The sequence below is a fragment of the Cebus imitator genome, unplaced genomic scaffold (assembly GCF_001604975.1).
Source record: "Cebus imitator isolate Cc_AM_T3 unplaced genomic scaffold, Cebus_imitator-1.0 Scaffold446, whole genome shotgun sequence".
NCBI lineage: Eukaryota > Metazoa > Chordata > Mammalia > Primates > Cebidae > Cebus > Cebus imitator.
The window spans coordinates 1,059,053-1,076,307 of record NW_016107761.1 but is presented as its reverse complement, the minus strand read 5'-3'; the positions used below and the strand labels follow the sequence as shown (position 1 = coordinate 1,076,307).

The following is a 17,255-nucleotide window of genomic DNA, read 5'->3' as shown; positions in this document are numbered from 1 at the left end:
ATGGGGACAAGGTCAGAGGGATGGTGCACTGGAGGTGACCAGCTCTCCAGAGGACTCGGGAAGAAGCCATGGGTAGCTATGGATGAAGCCACAGGCTCTGGGCCCCTGACCTCCTCTGCAGGCCACACCCTTTCCCTTTCGATGGACCCTCAGAGAGGGAGCATTTGAATGGGGCATCCTTTGAGAAAGGGACCTAAGTCCCTGTGGATGGACTCTGTCATTCTCCATGGTCCTGAAAAGCAAACGTCGAACGTGTTCTGTGCCATACCCATAAAGCACAGGAGGAGATTTCTAATCTCAGTGACCACGACGCTAGCCAGGGCCCTCTCCTCCCTCTATGCCTCGAATGTAATTTGCACCTTGACCCTTGTCACTGTGTGAACACTGAAGCTTTCTTTGGAGAAGGCACCAAACTCACAGTTGTAGGTAAGACATTTTTCAGGTACTTTTGCAGATCTATCATAGGGAAAAGTGGGTTCAAAGTGTCCTTTTTAGAGTGGCTGTATTCTTATGTGCTATGACTACACCTTCGGTTCAGGAACCAAGTTAACGGTTGTAGGTAAGGCTGGGGGTCTCTAGGAGGGGTGCGATGAGGGAGGACTCTGTCCTGGGAAATGTCAAAGAGAACTGGGGCCAGATTGAGGGAGATGTCATCTCAAGTCCCGGGATTGAGTTCAGAGGAGGCTCCTTGTGAGGGCAAATCCACCCCGGCTTCCCAGAGGCTCTGAACGGAGTCAGCGCTGAGCCCAGGATGATGGGACAGAAAAAGGAAGGGAAGGATGCCGCTCTTCATAGTTCCCTGAGATAGGGGAGCCCAGAGAAAGCCTAATTAATAATAGGTGCATTAATAGGTAATTAACAAGCCACAACACCTCTCTATCTGCTTCACTGAAAGAGGTTTTCTGAGGATTCTTTGTACATTCCTGTGCTGGATTTTATAGGAGGCCACTCTGTGTCTCTTTCTGTCACCTGCCCGGGTCTTGGGCAAGCTCTGGAAGGGAACGCAGAGGGCTGGAAGCAGAGCTGTGTCTCTGTGAGGGAAGAGTTCCATGAACTCCCACCCTCTGCCTGAATCCCAGCTGTGCTCAGCAGAGACTGGGAGGTTTTGAAGTGGCCCTGGGAGACTGTGTTCTGGAAACACCGTATATTTTGGAGAGGGAAGTCGGCTTACTGTTGTAGGTGAGTAAGTCAAGGCTGGACAGCTGGGAACTTGCCAAAAGGGGCTGGAATCCAGATGGAGCCTTTGTCTCTGGGGCTTAGGCTAAAGCGTATTTTTATCAGGAAGACCTATGAGGCAGACAAGGAGGGAACAGCGTCCCTCTCCACTGTTTCATAGACTGCCTGTGCCTAGTTAGTTTCCTTTACTGAGAGATGGGAGGTCAGCTTGGAAGGGGTCACCTTGAGCATCTCCTGTCTCCTTGAAGGGTGCCCGTCTGACCTTACCACCGTGATCCTGCTATTTTTCTCCCTCACACAGAAAGGACACAGAGGAGGGAACTTGGGGGATCACACGGGGCCTAATCACCGCATTTTGGGTTGTACCACCCTCTACCTCCCGGGGTTAAAATTCTGCTAAGGAACAGGAGAGGACCTGGCAGGTGGACTTGGGGAGGCAGGAGTGGAAGGCAGCAGGTGGCAGTTTTCCTCCCAGTCTTTAATGTTGTGCAACTAATGACAAGCTGTTTTTTGGCAGTGGAACCCAGCTCTCTGTCTTAGGTATGTAAAAGACTTCTTTAGGAATAGTGTATCATGAGGTCGGAGTTCCTGGAGGGCTCCTTGGGGAGGGCAGAAACTGAGAACACAGCCAAGAAAAGCTCAGAAAATATGGGTCAGTGGAGCATGTGGCGAGGTCCCCAGTTCTGTGAGAAAGCAGCTTCTGGAAGGAAGGGCCTGCAGCAGTTCCTCTGGGGTTTGCCACACTCATTATCACTGTGTAACAATCAGGCACAGCATTTTGGAGATGGGACTCGACTCTCCGTCCTAGGTAAGTTGCAGCACCAGGGCGGTAGGGCCATTGTCCTTTGGAGGCAGAGTTTTCTGCTTCTCCTCCCGGCGCTGGTGGAGGGAGATTGAGTAAAGTCTCTTACCCCGTGGGGTTCCACAGAGCTGTGCCTGCCTTCCCTTTCGGTGTGTCTTGGTTGAGTCCTCTATTTCTCTTCTCTAAGTCTTCAGTCCATAATCTGCCTCCTCACTCCCTTCTCAGCTCATCCTCCCTCTTATGTGCATGGCTCTGCCTCTAAGTGTCTTCTTCTTGCCCCTCATGCTCCACCGTATGCTTAGGCCTTCTTCCTAACAGAATTCCTTTAGTCCAGAGCCATGAATCCAGGCAGAGAAAGGCAGCCATCCTGCTGGCAGGAAGCTAAGACCTGCCCTCTGGCTGGAGATCTGCAGGTGGGTTTTATCTAAGCCTCTGCAGCTGTGCTCCTATAATTTGCCCCTCAACTTTGGAAACGGGACCAGGCTCACTGTGACAGGTATGGGGGCTCCACTCTTGACTCGGGGGTGCCTGTGTGTGACTGCAATGATCAGTTGCTGGGAAGGGAATTGGGTGTAAGGACGGAGGTCAGGGTCACCCCTTCCTACCTGGAGCGCCGTGCCCTCTCCTTCCTTCCCCGGAGCTCGTTCAGTCTGTTGCTCTGCTGTGTTGGCTGCAGCTCCCCAGCTGGAGAGCTCCTTGCTTAGTCTTCAGGGCTGTGTGTTTTCACTCTTCTTTTCATTGTTTTCTGGGACTCTTCTCGTCTCTCATTTCTTAGCGGATGTGTTGCTTCACTTTCCCTTTTTAAATTGCGTCTTCTCCATTTTTTCCTTCCCATTCTCACTCCAGTTCTGTATTATTGACTCCATTTGGGGACTACTATCCTCTATGTTAAGATTCTCCCCAGTACCAGCAGCCTCCAGCACAGAACTCTGCTCGTGCCTTTATCTTCCTCCTTCTTTCTTTCTCTACCAGTCGCAGAAGATCCATCTATGTCTTCCTGAGGTAGTTTAAAGGTTCATGAGTCGGGGGGACCAGGCTGGGGAGACAGGTGGTTTCAGGGCTGCTCTTGAGGCCTCCTGAGGGCTGGAGTCTGTGTCACAGCATTGCGTGAGCTGCAGGGAGTCTCTGGGGTGCACTGGTCTTGGCAGGTGTTTGGGAGATAGGTCCGAAGAGAGTGTTACAACTGGAAACTGACATTATCTTAGCAACAGATAAGGTATAAAGAAGAAAAAATGGGTAGGAGACTCCACTTACTTAAGCCTCAGAATCTATACTGGAATAATAGGGTAAGGGGCCCCCCAGGAAACCCTAGTATAACCTTTCCCATGCTGGGGAGGAAGCAGAGAGGTGGTGGATTGGGGTTGGGAGGGAATGAGGTCTAGGATGGAGACACAGGCAAGGTGGAGGAATGGGATACACAGGATCTACCGATGTGTAGGGGTTGGGCAGACATTCACGCAGGTGGGGACACACACCAAGGAGCTGAGTGGAAAGTACAAATCACCACATTCAAAGGCCTGAGTTCAAGGGGCTGTGGTGGGGGAGGTGTGCAACTTAAAAAGCAACTTAAGCTGTCTCTCTAAGACATATAAACTAACGGACTAACTAATATAAAAATCTTTGGTAAAGGACTCAACTTGTGGTGACAATCCTTTTCATTCCTGCTGCTTATCAGCACTGGGTCACAGGGTTTGCCTTTTTCCAAACCTGCATCTCAATTTTCCTATTGAAAACATTTCCCAAATTTGGATAAGAACACATATCTAGGCTCGCCACATTTCTGCACCAAAAGCTCACTCCCAGGGTTGGAACAGAGCCAAGCAAAGAGCACGGTAAATTGTGGTTTCCTCCACTTCTCATGTGTCTTCAGATGAGGACATTCCTTCCAGTAATCCAAGAAATCCTTTCTCTCCTCTGTCAAGCATGTGAAAGGGCCCAGGGCTCTACAGTGTGAGCCTTCTGCTGAAATAGCCCTCAGACTTTGTGGTTTGTTCATACTCAGTGGTAGAGCTTGCACTGCTTTTGAGAATGCAAAGCTTAACTGTGAATGGATTCCAATCCTGGCCAGGCAGGGTCTCTGGACACTCTGAGATAATAAAGGGTTAATCCCACCACCATCAGGTTCCATGGAATTTCAGTCATCCTGGACAAGCTCCCACACCCTCCTGTGCCCCAGGAGAGAAGTAAATGTGGACCATCACCTCAGATATTGACCAGGTTTGGCTCTTTAAAGAAGGTTACATGCAAGAAAACAAAATTGTTTAAAAAAGTGCTGGGCAGGTAGGGGAGTCAGATGCAATGGAAAAGTGTCTTTTCTAGAAAAGAAAAGCTAATTCTAATATGCAGTACTAGCCCAAGAGACAAATATATATATATATATATACCTTGATTTAAAAAAGGAAAATTATAATTAGAAAACATCAATTTCATTATTATAATTATGCCACTGATGACAGTCTCCTACCTCAGATTTTGGGATTAGATAGCCATGCACCAAGCAAGGCTTTGAAGAATCAAGATACACAGATAAATTATCTGGATAGATGATCAGACAAGCCTCAGAGTAAAAACAGCCAAGACAAACCAGGTATAATGTGGGGATACAGGAGGCAGTGCACATCCATGGGACAGCACTGAAAGAAGGGGCAAAGTGGAGAGAGAGCAACAGACACTAGGGTGGTGACCCCCAAACAATAAGGACCCAGAACGACATCATTGTGCTTCATTATGGCCCTTCCCAGCCCTCTCTGTCTCATGCACACAGAGCCCCTACCAGGACCAGACAGTTCTCAGGGCAGGCCTGGCCCCAACCCTTCTTCCCTTTCCAGATGACCTGAGCAAGGTGTTCCCACCCACGGTCGCTGTGTTTGAGCCATCAGAAACAGAGATCTCTCGCACCCAAAAGGCCACGCTGGTGTGCCTGGCCACAGGCTTCTACCCCGACCACGTGGAGCTGAGCTGGTGGGTGAACGGGAAGGAGGTGCACAGTGGGGTCAGCACGGACCCGCAGCCCCTCAAGGAGCAGCCCGCCCTCAATGACTCCAAATACTGCCTGAGCAGCCGCCTGAGGGTCTCGGCCACCTTCTGGCACAACCCCCGCAACCACTTCCGCTGCCAAGTCGAGTTCTACGGGCTCTCGGAGGATGACGAGTGGACCCAGCCAAGGGCCAAACCCATCACCCAGAAAGTCAGCGCTGAGGCCTGGGGCAGAGCAAGTGAGTGGGAGCTGGGGGATGCCCGGAGGAGATTGGGTGAGACCAGCTACCAGGGGAAATGGAAAGATCCAGGTAGAGGACAAGACCAGATCCAAAAAGAAAGGAACCAGTGCACACCATGAGGGAGACTTGGGCACCTGTGGCTCATTCTTCCCCGAGATTCTCAGCCCAACAAAGCCATGCGGCTGGGTCTCCTTTCTAGTGGCCTGTGTAACTCTCATCTGAATGGTGCCCCCTAGTCCCCTCAGTGCTGCCACATGTCATGGATCGCAAGGACAATGTGGCTGACATTGGCATGGCAGAGGAAAGGAGGTGGTAGGCAGTCAGAGGAGGCTGGTCTGGGTCTGGGAGTCTGTGCCAACTGCAAATCTGACTTTACTTTTAGTTGCCTATGAAAATAAAGTTTCTTATTTTCCTCGCCTTGCTTTCTTTCAGACTGTGGCTTCACCTCAGGTAAGTAAGCCCTCCCTTTTCCTCTCCCTGTCCCGTGGTGCTTGATCTAGAAACAGGGCATGGAGAACTCACAGACACTGGAGGGTGAGGGAGACAAGAGCTACCTGTGCACAGAGATGCTCTGACTTGGAAACTTATTTTTAATGGGAGATGTGTCTTCCGGTTTAAGTTACCAATCTGTTTATAAATTTCTCTCTAGTGAATTAAATGGGTACAAAAATGTCCCCTGATCACTCGTGGAAGGATAGAAAATAAAGTCATCTAAAACAGAGAATCAGCCCTATTCCTACTTCTAGAATTCCTTCAAAAGCTCTCCATTGTCTCACTGTCACCATGGTGATAGAGTCCCAAATTCTAAAGGTGGCACAGGAGACCCGATGATTTTCCCTGCCTCCTTCCACACTCTCCTCACTTCTCTCATCCCTGTCCTTCCTCCCTGCCAACAGTGTCCTACCAGCAAGGGGTCCTGTCTGCCACTGTCCTTTATGAGATCCTGCTGGGGAAGGCCACCCTGTATGCTGTGCTGGTCAGTGCCCTCGTGCTGATGGCCATGGTAAGCAGGAGGGCAGGATGGGGGCAGCAGGCTGGAAGTGACACATTGACACCCCAAGCAACTCAGACCCAGAAGCATAGAGTCCCTGCCAGGATTGGAGCTGGGCAGTAGGGAGGGAAGAGGTTTCATTCAGATGCCTCAGAAGACAACTTGCACCTCTGGAGGATCACAGTGGAAGGTTCATGCTGGGAAGGAGAAGCTGGAGTCACCTGAAAACTCAATGGATGTTGTGACCTTACTATTTGTATGGTCAATGGGCCCTATTAATTCCTCTCAATCCCAACTCCTAGCACTTAATAATCCCCAAAACTTTCTCTTCTGCAGGTCAAGAGAAAGGATTTCTGAAGGCAGCTCTGGAAGTGGAGTTAGGAGCTTCCAACCCGTCGTGGTTTTAATACACATTCTTCTTTCGCCAGTGCTTCTGAAGAGCTGCTCTCGCCCCTCTGTGCATCTCAATATCTGCCCCCTATATGCATGTACACCTGCACACTCAGGGCTGAAATCTCCCTAACCCAGGGGAACTCTAGCATCCCTACATGACTGAGCCAATAAAATGTTCTGGTCTGGCCTGACTTTGACTTGTGAGTGTCTGCATAGTTCCTTGGCTGTCTCTTAACTCCCTGTGACTCTCCCCATTCAATCAGGATAGAAACCAGAGGTATTCGAGGAAAATGGAGACTATTTACATAATAGGGGTGAGGCGCCCACCTTGAGATCAATAGCAGAGATTAATTCAATGTAAAAGGCAGTGATGGAAGGTGAAGAGGTTATCCTAGAACAATCTAGGAAGACACAGATGTTGAGTATAGGAATTTTCTATATCGAACTATACTGTTCTGCCAGGAAAAAAGTTCTCAGAGGAAGAGCCAATCTACACAGGTGTATTCGCCCTCCAGCTGGCCATGTCCCCATGACTAACAAAGCTGGATTCTGTATGCATGACCCACCTTCCTTGCAGCTCTTCCTGAGCACTCCACTCATCCTCATTGGTTCATCAAGTTGATTTCCCAGCTCTGAAGAAGAGATGCTCTGACTTGGAAACTTATTTTTAATGGGAGATGTGTCTTCCAGTTTAAGTTACCAATCCGTTTATAAATTTCTCTCTAGAATTAAACAGGTGTGAAAATGTCCCCTGATGACTCGTGGAAGGATAGAAAATGAAGTCATCTAAAACAGAGAATCAGCCCTATTCCTACTTCTAAAATTCCTTCAAAAGCTCTCCTTGCCTCACTGTCACCATGGTGTTGGAGTCCCAAATCCTAAAGGTGGCACAGGAGACCCGATGATTATCCCTGCCTCCTTCCACACTCTCCTCACTTCTCTCATCCTGGAAACCCCTGAGCTGCTTCTTTCAGGCCATTTTGCACATGCTCTTCTTCCCCGGGGTAACAAAGTACTCTTCTTCCCACAATAACTCCTGTTTAGACTTAAAGATTTAGCTTCAATGTCTTCCCCTCCAAAAAAGCTTTCTCTGGCCCTTTCTTGCCCCTTCCTTACCTCTTCCTCCCCTGAGACTAGATTAAATACACCCTTTATTTTGCTATCACAGTGCCTTGTATATAATCTTCTTTGTGACACATCCCACTTGCTGGAAATTACCTCTTTATTTGTCTGACACCCCCAGGGGCTATGAGCTCCTTGTTAACAAGGAGACATTTTATGATAGTACCCCGGGGCTATGGTATGGTACCTTAGTTCAGTGTAGACACCATATAGGTTATGTTTGAATAAATAAATGAATAAATGAGTGAACCCAAAATGACCCAATCCAGGAGTAATCATCACCATAAGTCCTGCCCAAAGTAGCTGTTATCCTTCAACTTACAGGACTACACCACACAGTCTTCCCTCTTTATTGCAATACATACATGCATTCAAAGATGTGTGTGCATGTATGCACACATGTGTACATATATGTTTATATTTATACACATGTGCACACATCATTCATTAAACACATATCACTGCAATGTGTTGTCATCAACTTCCAAGAAAATTAAGATACCCAAATTACAGTCCCCAAGAAGTTTATCTGTTCACAGAGAGACTCATTTATGAACAGAAGGAGCCGAATGCAAGTCAATGCTTTGAAAGAGCAACATGAACTGCTTACTAAAACACAGTCAGAGAGTGGCCCTTAATTTCTGACAGGGATAATCAGGGAAGTGTCTGAGAAGGTGACAATCTCTTCAAAGGAAGAACTGGCCTCAGTTGTTCACTCTAGAGAATGGCCATGCTGGTCAGAGGCAAGAACAAAAGCCCTGATGACATGGTTGGGTACCTCTGGGTACCATTTTGCTGGTTGCAAGGGTCAGAAGTGGGAGTAACCAAAATCAGAGCTGAGAAGGCAGGTTGGTGCCTGCCACTCTGGGAATAAACTTACCTCCATGCAACCAGCATGAAACCTGCACATGGTGGCTGTTCACTAAACACTTGTGGAGTAGATGAAGAATATGGAGTTTGGACTTTGTTCAGGAAGCAATGGGAAATTATAGAAGTTTCTGGACTGTTTGCCCTCCTGTGATAAGGTACCATCAACTGCTCTGTGATTTTCCTATGAGCTGCCCTGCCACCCTCGCTCCTCCCACCCACTTCACTATAAATGCCAGTCTGAGCAGGTGGGCTCAGTGAGCCCCCACCAGGGACACACAATGACATAGATGTTCTGCTCAGGTGATGCATGTTCCAAGGAGGGCCCTCTATACCCCCCAGCATTGCCATCACTGTGACGTTCCTCAAGCCCTTCCCATTTTAATTTTACTGCCTTTGTCTTTTCCAAGCCCCACGCAATCAGACTAACCTCTGCCACCTGCGCTTCCTGCCTCTGCCCAGTGGTTGGGGGAGGGGGACTAGCAGGGAGGAAACATTTTTGTATCATGGTGTAACATTGTGGGGGCTGGGGGGGGAGCACGATGGTTCAGGCAGAGGAGGTGCTTTTACAAAAAGCCCTGCCGCAGTAAACATCCCCACCCTGTCCAGGGAATGCAGCAACCAGGCCGGGAGAGGTCTCTGGGGCTGGTCCCAGCTGTGGTCTGGCAGAGGCCCCCAACCCAACCAGCACCTGTGCATCTCCCTGTCTAGACTCAGCTTCCCAGGAATGAGAAGGCCAAGACAGCAAAGTGGGATCATCATTCAGCACTTCTAATAAAGCTTGCTCTTGACAAAGTACTTGCACATGAATTATTAAGAACAGACGAAAACCCTGAGGGAAAGATATTGTCACATTTTTCAGATGAAGAAACTGAGGTCGGAAAGGTTATAGGTCATATAACTAAGAAGAAGCAAGGTCTAGCCTGCAACACTGCCCAACTCCAGCCACTCCAGTGTCACTAATGCCCCTTCAGATTTCAAATCCACTGTATTGTCCCCAAGCCAAGTGGATTTTCCTCTGCAAATGGGTGGTGACCTCATGCAAGATCCAGGTTGCCGTGTCCAGCTAACTCAGACAGGAAGAGATGGGTTCAGGAAAGAGAGGGATGGTGTGCCCCAGTCTGTGCTAAGGGAGGTGGGGAAGGAGAAGGAATTCTGGGCAGCCCGTTCCCACTGTGCTCCTACAATGAGCAGTTCTTCGGGCCAGGGACACGGCTCACCGTGCTAGGTAAGAAGGGGGCTCCAGGTGGGACAGAGGGTGGGCTGCCCAGCCTGGACGACCCCAGAACCCTGTCCTTAGGGGAGTGGACACTGGGCCATCCAGGGCCCTCCTCGAGGAAAGCGGGGTTTGCGCCAGGGTCCCCAGAGCTGTGCGAACACCGGGCAGGTGTTCTTTGGAGAGGGCTCTAGGCTGACGGTGCTGGGTAAGGAGGCCACTGGGGTCCCGGAGCGCTCCAAGGGGGCGGGATGGGCAGAGGTGAGCAGCTGCCCTACTCTGAGAGGGGCTGTGCTGAGAGGCGCTGCTGGGCGCCTGGGCCGGGGACCCCTGGTTCTGGGTGCTGGGAGGGCGATGGGGCGCTCAGCAGTGGGAAGGACCCAACTGAGTCTGGGACAGCAGAGCGGACGGCGCCAGTTTTTGTCCTGGGCCTCCAGGCTGTGAGCACAGATCCGCTGTACTTCGGTCCAGGCACGCGGCTGACCGTGCTGGGTAAGCGGCGGCGCCCGCGTAAGCCAGGGACCCGGGGAGGGGGCGCTCCGGGACGCCGGGGGCATCGCAGGGCCAGTTTTTGTGTTGGGCCCCGGGGCTGTGAGCCAAAACACTCAGTACTTCGGCGCGGGGACCCGGCTCTCGGTGTTGGGTAAGCCAGGGCCGCCGGGGGACCGGGGGCGGGACGGCGCTCGGGTTTTTGTGCGGGGCTCGGGGGCCGTGACCAAGAGACCCAGTACTTTGGGCCAGGCACGCGGCTCCTGGTGCTCGGTGAGCGCGGGCTGCAGGGGCGCGGGGGCGGGCGGCTTGGGTCTGGTTTTTGCGGGGTGCCCCCGGGCTGTGCTCTGGGGCCAACGTCCTGACTTTCGGGGCCGGCAGCCGGCTGACCGTGCTGGGTGAGTTTCCGCGGGGCCACCCGGGCGGCGGGGTCCGGGGGGAAGGCGGCGACGGCGGCAGCGGCTTCACGGCACCCGGTCCCCCTGCTCTGAGCTGGGAGACCTGGACTGGGTCCCCCGGGTGGGCAGGAGCTCGGGGAGCCTCGGGGGTTTGCGTGCGGGGCTGCGCCTCTGTGTTCCTACGAGCAGCACTTCGGGCCGGGCACCAGACTCACGGTCACAGGTGAGATTCGGGCGTCTCCCCACCTTCCAGCCCCTCGGTCCCCGGGCTCGGAGGGCGGACGGGAGTTGGAGGAGCTGAGAACCTGGAGTCTGCTCTGCAGCGTCACCTTCCCGCTCCTGGGGAAAGACTGGGGAAGGGGCGGGGGTACGGGGGGGTTGCTGCTCAGAGTCCGGGAAAGTGGGCAGAGGATGACCACTTTTAATCTTTTTTTCTGGGGTGTTTAGAGAGAAGGTGAGCGATGGAGAAGGAGAGGATTTATTAGGTGTCTGGGAGAGGCGAGGCTGGAGAGGACCAAGGGAAAGGCTGGTTTGGGGAATGGGTAGGAGGGGGTGTAACTGCTACTCAGAGGCAGAAAGAGCTGGGCGGGCTGGGAACCGCGCGGGTGGGCAAGGGTCAGCACTGCGGGCGGGCGGGTGGGTGTCAGGGGACAGAAATCCTGCAGCCGAGGGTTCAGTAGAACAGAGAAGAAAAAGCCTGCCAAAGGAGTGTAACAGAGAGGTCAAAGAGAGAGATGAACATAAGTCAGCAAAGAAAAAATTCAAAGTTTAGGGCTTAGCAGTGTAGATCTATAACTCGACTTAAAACTCCTGTTCCTGGTTCCTATTCCTCCTAAGCCAGAGACCCCTGAGTGCAGAGTGAGGGCACAGCGTTCCTGTGCTTGCCCATGGGCTGGTCAGCAAAGAGGTGCTAGCCTGAGAGTGGGGCACATAACCTCAGCCACTGGGGTACACTTACCGCCCCCCACCCGTGTTGCTCCCTCCCCTGTCCTGAAATCTCCCTTTATCACACGAAGTCTTCTAGGTTGAACAGCCCAGATGTTCAGGGAGTTCATTTTCCACAAAAACACATTAAAATGCAGATATTTTTGCCTGCAAGATGAGGAAAATTCTCTGGAAGATTTTGGGCCCTGAGAGCTGCAAAGGGACCCTACACATCACCTGCTGATGACTGCCGTGAGGCCAGAATGGGGGAACTCACGATAGTGGGACATTCACCTGCACTATTTGTAGTTAGGCTGTCATTAAGCTGGGTGGACTGGGGCTCAGCTACAGTGATGTGTATCCAGAGAAAATGTGGGGTTCCTGCAGTCAGCTGGGGTGCAGAAAAGACCCTGACTTTAGAACCAGATGAAGGTTAAGTTGAACCTCTGGCTCTTTTGTGATGTGGTGACCTCGGGCAAATTAATGTGTGAACCTCAGTTTCCTAAACTATAAAATATAATGAACAATACCTACCACTTACTATTGCTGTGAAGAAGAAAAGAGGATCAACATGTAGAGTGCACAGATTATTGATGTAATTCAGTGCTCCTTTTCCCCATCCTCCCCTAGGAGGTCACTGGGGAGGCAGGGGCAGGGTCAGCCCAGTGCCAAAGAACAGGCAGGATCTGGAGTGTGGAAATGGAGTAAGGCTGTGTCTATGTCAGAGGTGGGTTGGGAAGAGGTGAGACAAACATTACAACTTTGCCTAAGGTGAGTGCAACCCACAGGTAGAGCACAGGCAAACAGCAGCTCACTAGTGCACACACTTAACACCAGCAGCTCACTAATACCCACACTTACACCAGCAGCTCACTAGTACACACTTACACCAGAAGCTCATTAGTACATGCACTTACACCCACAGCTTGCTAGTACATACACCAGAAGTTCACTAGTATACACTTACACCAGAAGCTCACTAATTCACACACTTACACCCACAGAGACATGCCCCACACCACAGGGACTTACAAACACTGAAGGAGAATTGACTCTGCCCTCATGTACAGATAGTGTGTTGGTTATAGTGAGGGGTAGCTAGTGTTCGCCATGCCCATTGCATCAATAACTATTCTACAGAACAGCACACATGGTCAAGGGACATTTTTAATTTTTACAATGGGAACTGGGTGTTTGCTAAATGAAGGGATCAAAGGAGTGCATTCTGGAGGACTGGTAGACTCCCAGAGCTAGGGTTTTTGAGATGAAAGTGAAAATAAGCAGGCTGAGAGCAGAAAGAACAAAAGTTCTGCAGATGGAAGTTAGGATATTACCATTTCAGCCCCAGCTCAGCAAGTAAAGACTCACAAGCATAATAGTAACTAACTAGCAAGGTAGGAGTTGTGGGGTGGGAGGGAAACTGACATGATGGGAAGCAGGACCAGCTCAAAATGAAAATGCGGGGGCTCTTGTTAAAAAACGACTTAGGATTTTGAAACAGTGACAGAAGAGCACTAAACCAAGCAGGGGGCCCTTCTAGCAGGAGGCCCCATGGGGACCCAGGAAGAAAGTCACATCCATAGCCATGTGAAGAAATGTTAGAAGAAATTTTTTCCATGGTCTAGGAGATTCGGAATAGGTTCTCCTAAGAATGATATTTCTTTATTTTAACAGAGCTGCTCAGAAATGAAAAATAATCCCAAAACCTAAAATGCAATAAAATAAATAAATGGGAAAAAAATAAATAAATAAATAAATAAAATAAAATAAAATAAAATAAAAAGAAAATTATACAATTTGAACACGTGGTTAGTACATTTATAGATTTGGTCACTTTGTTGATAAAGGGAATTAACAGCATTATGTAAATGTTGATATTTTTAATAAAATGAGCATATTAGCTTTTCAAAAAAATAATAATAATCAATGGGAAGAAAAAGAAAAAAAACAAGATGAGCAGGAGGGCAGGCTCCTAAGAACTGATTCAGCCAAATGAGAAAGGTCTTCAGGGATTAAAGGGGATACATTCACATGTCATCCCTAAGAATCTATAAAGAAGATGCTCAGGACAGGAACTGTATCAACACAACTAGTAGCAAGAAGTTACTCTGATAATATAAGACGTTTATTTGGGAAACTTGCTAGTAGAAAAAAATACGAATAATATTTGGATGCAAAGGGACACAGAAGGTTGAAGAGTCCCTAATTTTGAAATAAAGGGAGATTACTATCTGTCTGAGCTGAGAAAACTTAGGGGTACTTGGAGGCAGAGGGATGAGTAACATGACTTCATGCACAACAAAAAGAAAAAACCTCACATTCTCATGAATACACTGTAAAACCAAAGGGTGTCCTCATGTGAATGCAAAAGCATGCCATCTGTAAATCTAAAGAAAGCCCCCATTTCCAAAATGTCTCCCTCATCCCAGATTCCCCTTCATTCCTGAGCACCTTAGATTTGATACAAATAACCTGCTTGGGAGGGGACTTTTTGAATGTGTATGTAATTTAACCTTCACACACGTTCTGCAAAGTCAGTGTGGTGATTCTTACTTCACAAGCAGAAAAAAGGTGATAGGAATTGCTGTCTTAAAAGTCTCATTGGTGGACAAAGTTCTAGGACTTGGATCTTATTTTTTCAGATTCTAATCCTTTGCTCCAGTCAAAAAACCACCACATAAAATGGTGAGAAGTAGGCAGGAGAGTTTTTATTGATGGAGAGGAAATCAAATAACATCAATGAAGAGACATTGCCTAGAATGTTAGGGAGTACCTAATTGGGTGATGGACAGAAAATGGACAGTGCTGACCCATAGGGTGGATGCAAAAGACAGGCAAGGAAGAGGCAGAAAAATCAGAGAGGAATAGGCTGGTGACCCCAAAGCAACGAGGACCTAGTACAACATAATTGTGCTCCATTATGGCCCTTCCCAGCCCTCTCTGTCTCATGCACACAGAGCCCCTACCAGGACCAGACAGTTCTCAGGGCAGCCCTGGCCCCAACCCCTCTTCCCTTTCCAGATGACCTGAGCAAGGTGTTCCCACCCACGGTCGCTGTGTTTGAGCCATCAGAAACAGAGATCTCCCGCACCCAAAAGGCCACGCTGGTGTGCCTGGCCACAGGCTTCTACCCCGACCACGTGGAGCTGAGCTGGTGGGTGAACGGGAAGGAGGTGCACAGTGGGGTCAGCACGGACCCGCAGCCCCTCAAGGAGCAGCCCGCCCTCAATGACTCCAAATACTGCCTGAGCAGCCGCCTGAGGGTCTCGGCCACCTTCTGGCACAACCCCCGCAACCACTTCCGCTGCCAAGTCGAGTTCTACGGGCTCTCGGAGGATGACGAGTGGACCCAGCCAAGGGCCAAACCCATCACCCAGAAAGTCAGCGCTGAGGCCTGGGGCAGAGCAAGTGAGTGGGAGCTGGGGGATGCCTGGAGGAGATTGGGTGAGACCAGCTACCAGGGGAAATGGAAAGATCCAGGTAGAGGACAAGACCAGATCCAGAAGAAAGCCAGAGTGGAGAAGGTGGCAGGATCAATGTTCACAGGGTCAGCAAACCACAGTGTGCACTTTCTCCCCAAGAAGGATAGAGGCTGAACGGGGCACCTCAAGATCATTCTTCCCCCAGATCCTCACACCTTAGAGCTCAGCTGACAGGTCCCCCTGAGGACCAGCCATACAGGTCAGCATCTGAGTGGTGTGTGTCCCATCCCCTTCCGGGGTCCTGGTTTCTTAAGATCATAGTGACCATGTCTCTGGCAATGGACCAGCATGAGAGAGACGGAACCAGGGCTATCAAAGGTGGCTGACTTTGTACTATCTGACATGCATGTGTTCATGGCCTGTGAGTCCATGACCTTAAAGTCTGTAATGGAAGTCTCAGTGTCCTCACAAAGCAGCATTCTCTCATCCATTTTTCTTCCCCTGTTTTCTTTCAGACTGTGGCTTCACCTCTGGTAAGTGAGTCTCTCCTTTTTCTCTCCATCATCTCTGCTCTGGAACCAGGGCATGGGGAATCCACGGACACGGGGGCATGAGGGAAGCCAGAGTTACCTGTCCACAGCTACCTACATGCTCTCTGTTCTTGTCAACAGTGTCTTACCAGCAAGGGGTCCTGTCTGCCACCGTCCTGTATGAGATCTTGCTAGGGAAGGCCACCTTGTATGCCGTGCTTGTCAGTGCCCTTGTGCTGATGGCTATGGTAAGGAGGAGGGTGGGATCAGGCAGATGATGGGGGCAGGATATGGAACATCACACATGGCCATAAGGGAATCTCAGCGTAATATATCCTATCATGTCAATGAAACCATAATGGACTACTAGGCTGGGGAGAAAATGCAGGGAATCTGAGAGAATGCATCACTGGAGGATGGAGAGAACCAGAGAACCCTACTCAAATGAAGCCTCAGAGCCTGCCTCCTCTGCCCTACTTCTGCTACTTCATAGGCCCTGAGACTCTGAAGATGTCCTCTCTTTTGCAGGTCAAGAGAAAGGATTCCTGAGGCCAGCTCCAAAAAACCATGCAGGGTCATTCTTCATCCTCACCCAGGATTCTCCTGTGCCAGCACCCAATCTGTGTTCCTAAAAGTGATTCTCTCTCTGCTTTTCATCTCCTTCTTACATGAATACTTCCCTCTTTCTTCTGCTTCCCTGATGATTGAGCTCCCAACCCCCAGGTTTGAAATAGACTAAACAAATAAAAATGGTGTTCTGGGCCTGGTTGCGTTTCAGGAGTGTCTGTGGAGTTCTGCCCATCGCTGACCTACTTCTGATTTAGGGAAAGCAGCACCCCCTTGGGCATCCAAAGTGACTAGCCCTCTTTCTCTCCACCCAGTGTTGCTTTCTTTTGTTCATCCTGATGGAGGTTCTCAAACACCATGTCTGTATCCAGGCATTCTGGGTCCCCACTGGAGGGTTAGTCTGAAGGGCAATGGCTGGGCTCTGGAAAACCAGTAAGTTGAGGACAGAGAGGAAGGAACACAGCAAACCATAACCCCTTGCCCAGTGTAGGACAGAGGATGGGTGCAGACCTATAAGTTACAATGTCCAGTCATTTCCCAATTCCAGATTCAAGTGTCACATGTTACATCTTTAGTTTCATTCATGCACAGTCTTTTTTTTTGATAAAATACACATTTATTAGAAATTTTTCAGCAGCATAATTTCCAGTTGTTTATCTAATCAAAGTACATTTCAAAGTCATTACAATCAGCCTTCAAAATATGAGCAACAAATATTTTGAGAAGGCTGGAATAAAATAATCAGTAGTATATGTTTCATTCATCCATCCATCCATCCATCCATCCATCCATCCATTCATTCATTGTTTAACAAATGTGCAATATTAGCACAGAGAGCCAGGAATGCTATTTGCTATGGGAAAGTGTGTATTCCTGCCATGGTTCGTGTTGCGGAGACTATACCTGCCCACTATTTAAGAGAAGGGCTGGAAGCTGAGCACAGTGGCTCATGCCCGTAATTCCAACTACTCAAGAGGCTGAGGTGGGAGGATCACTTAAGCCCATGCACAGTCTTAACACCTCCAACTTACCTTGTTTCGGGATTTGGGCTTAAAATCGAGTGCTACTCTGCATGTCTAGGTTTAAATACTAGAGAAGGCAGAGTTGAGACAACTAATATGTAAAGCCTGGGGATGAATG

The 17,255-nt window shown here is 49.6% G+C and overlaps 2 gene segments (V, D, J or C); both read left to right on the top strand.

Moving 5' to 3' along the window:
* The window catches only part of LOC108291132, a 50,454-nt gene extending 43,677 nt beyond the window's left edge, over positions 1–6,777 (top strand). The window contains 5 exon segments of the C gene segment in view: positions 526–559; positions 4,807–5,193; positions 5,629–5,646; positions 6,093–6,199; positions 6,524–6,777. Coding sequence covers positions 526–559; positions 4,807–5,193; positions 5,629–5,646; positions 6,093–6,199; positions 6,524–6,544 — 567 coding nt within the window.
* A 3,224-nt stretch (positions 6,778–10,001) lies between these two features.
* On the top strand, positions 10,002–16,319 carry LOC108291131. The segment is given in 5 exon segments: positions 10,002–10,277; positions 14,618–15,004; positions 15,534–15,551; positions 15,690–15,796; positions 16,077–16,319. Coding segments are annotated over 5 exon segments (774 nt in total).
* The last annotated feature ends 936 nt before the right edge of the window (positions 16,320–17,255 follow it).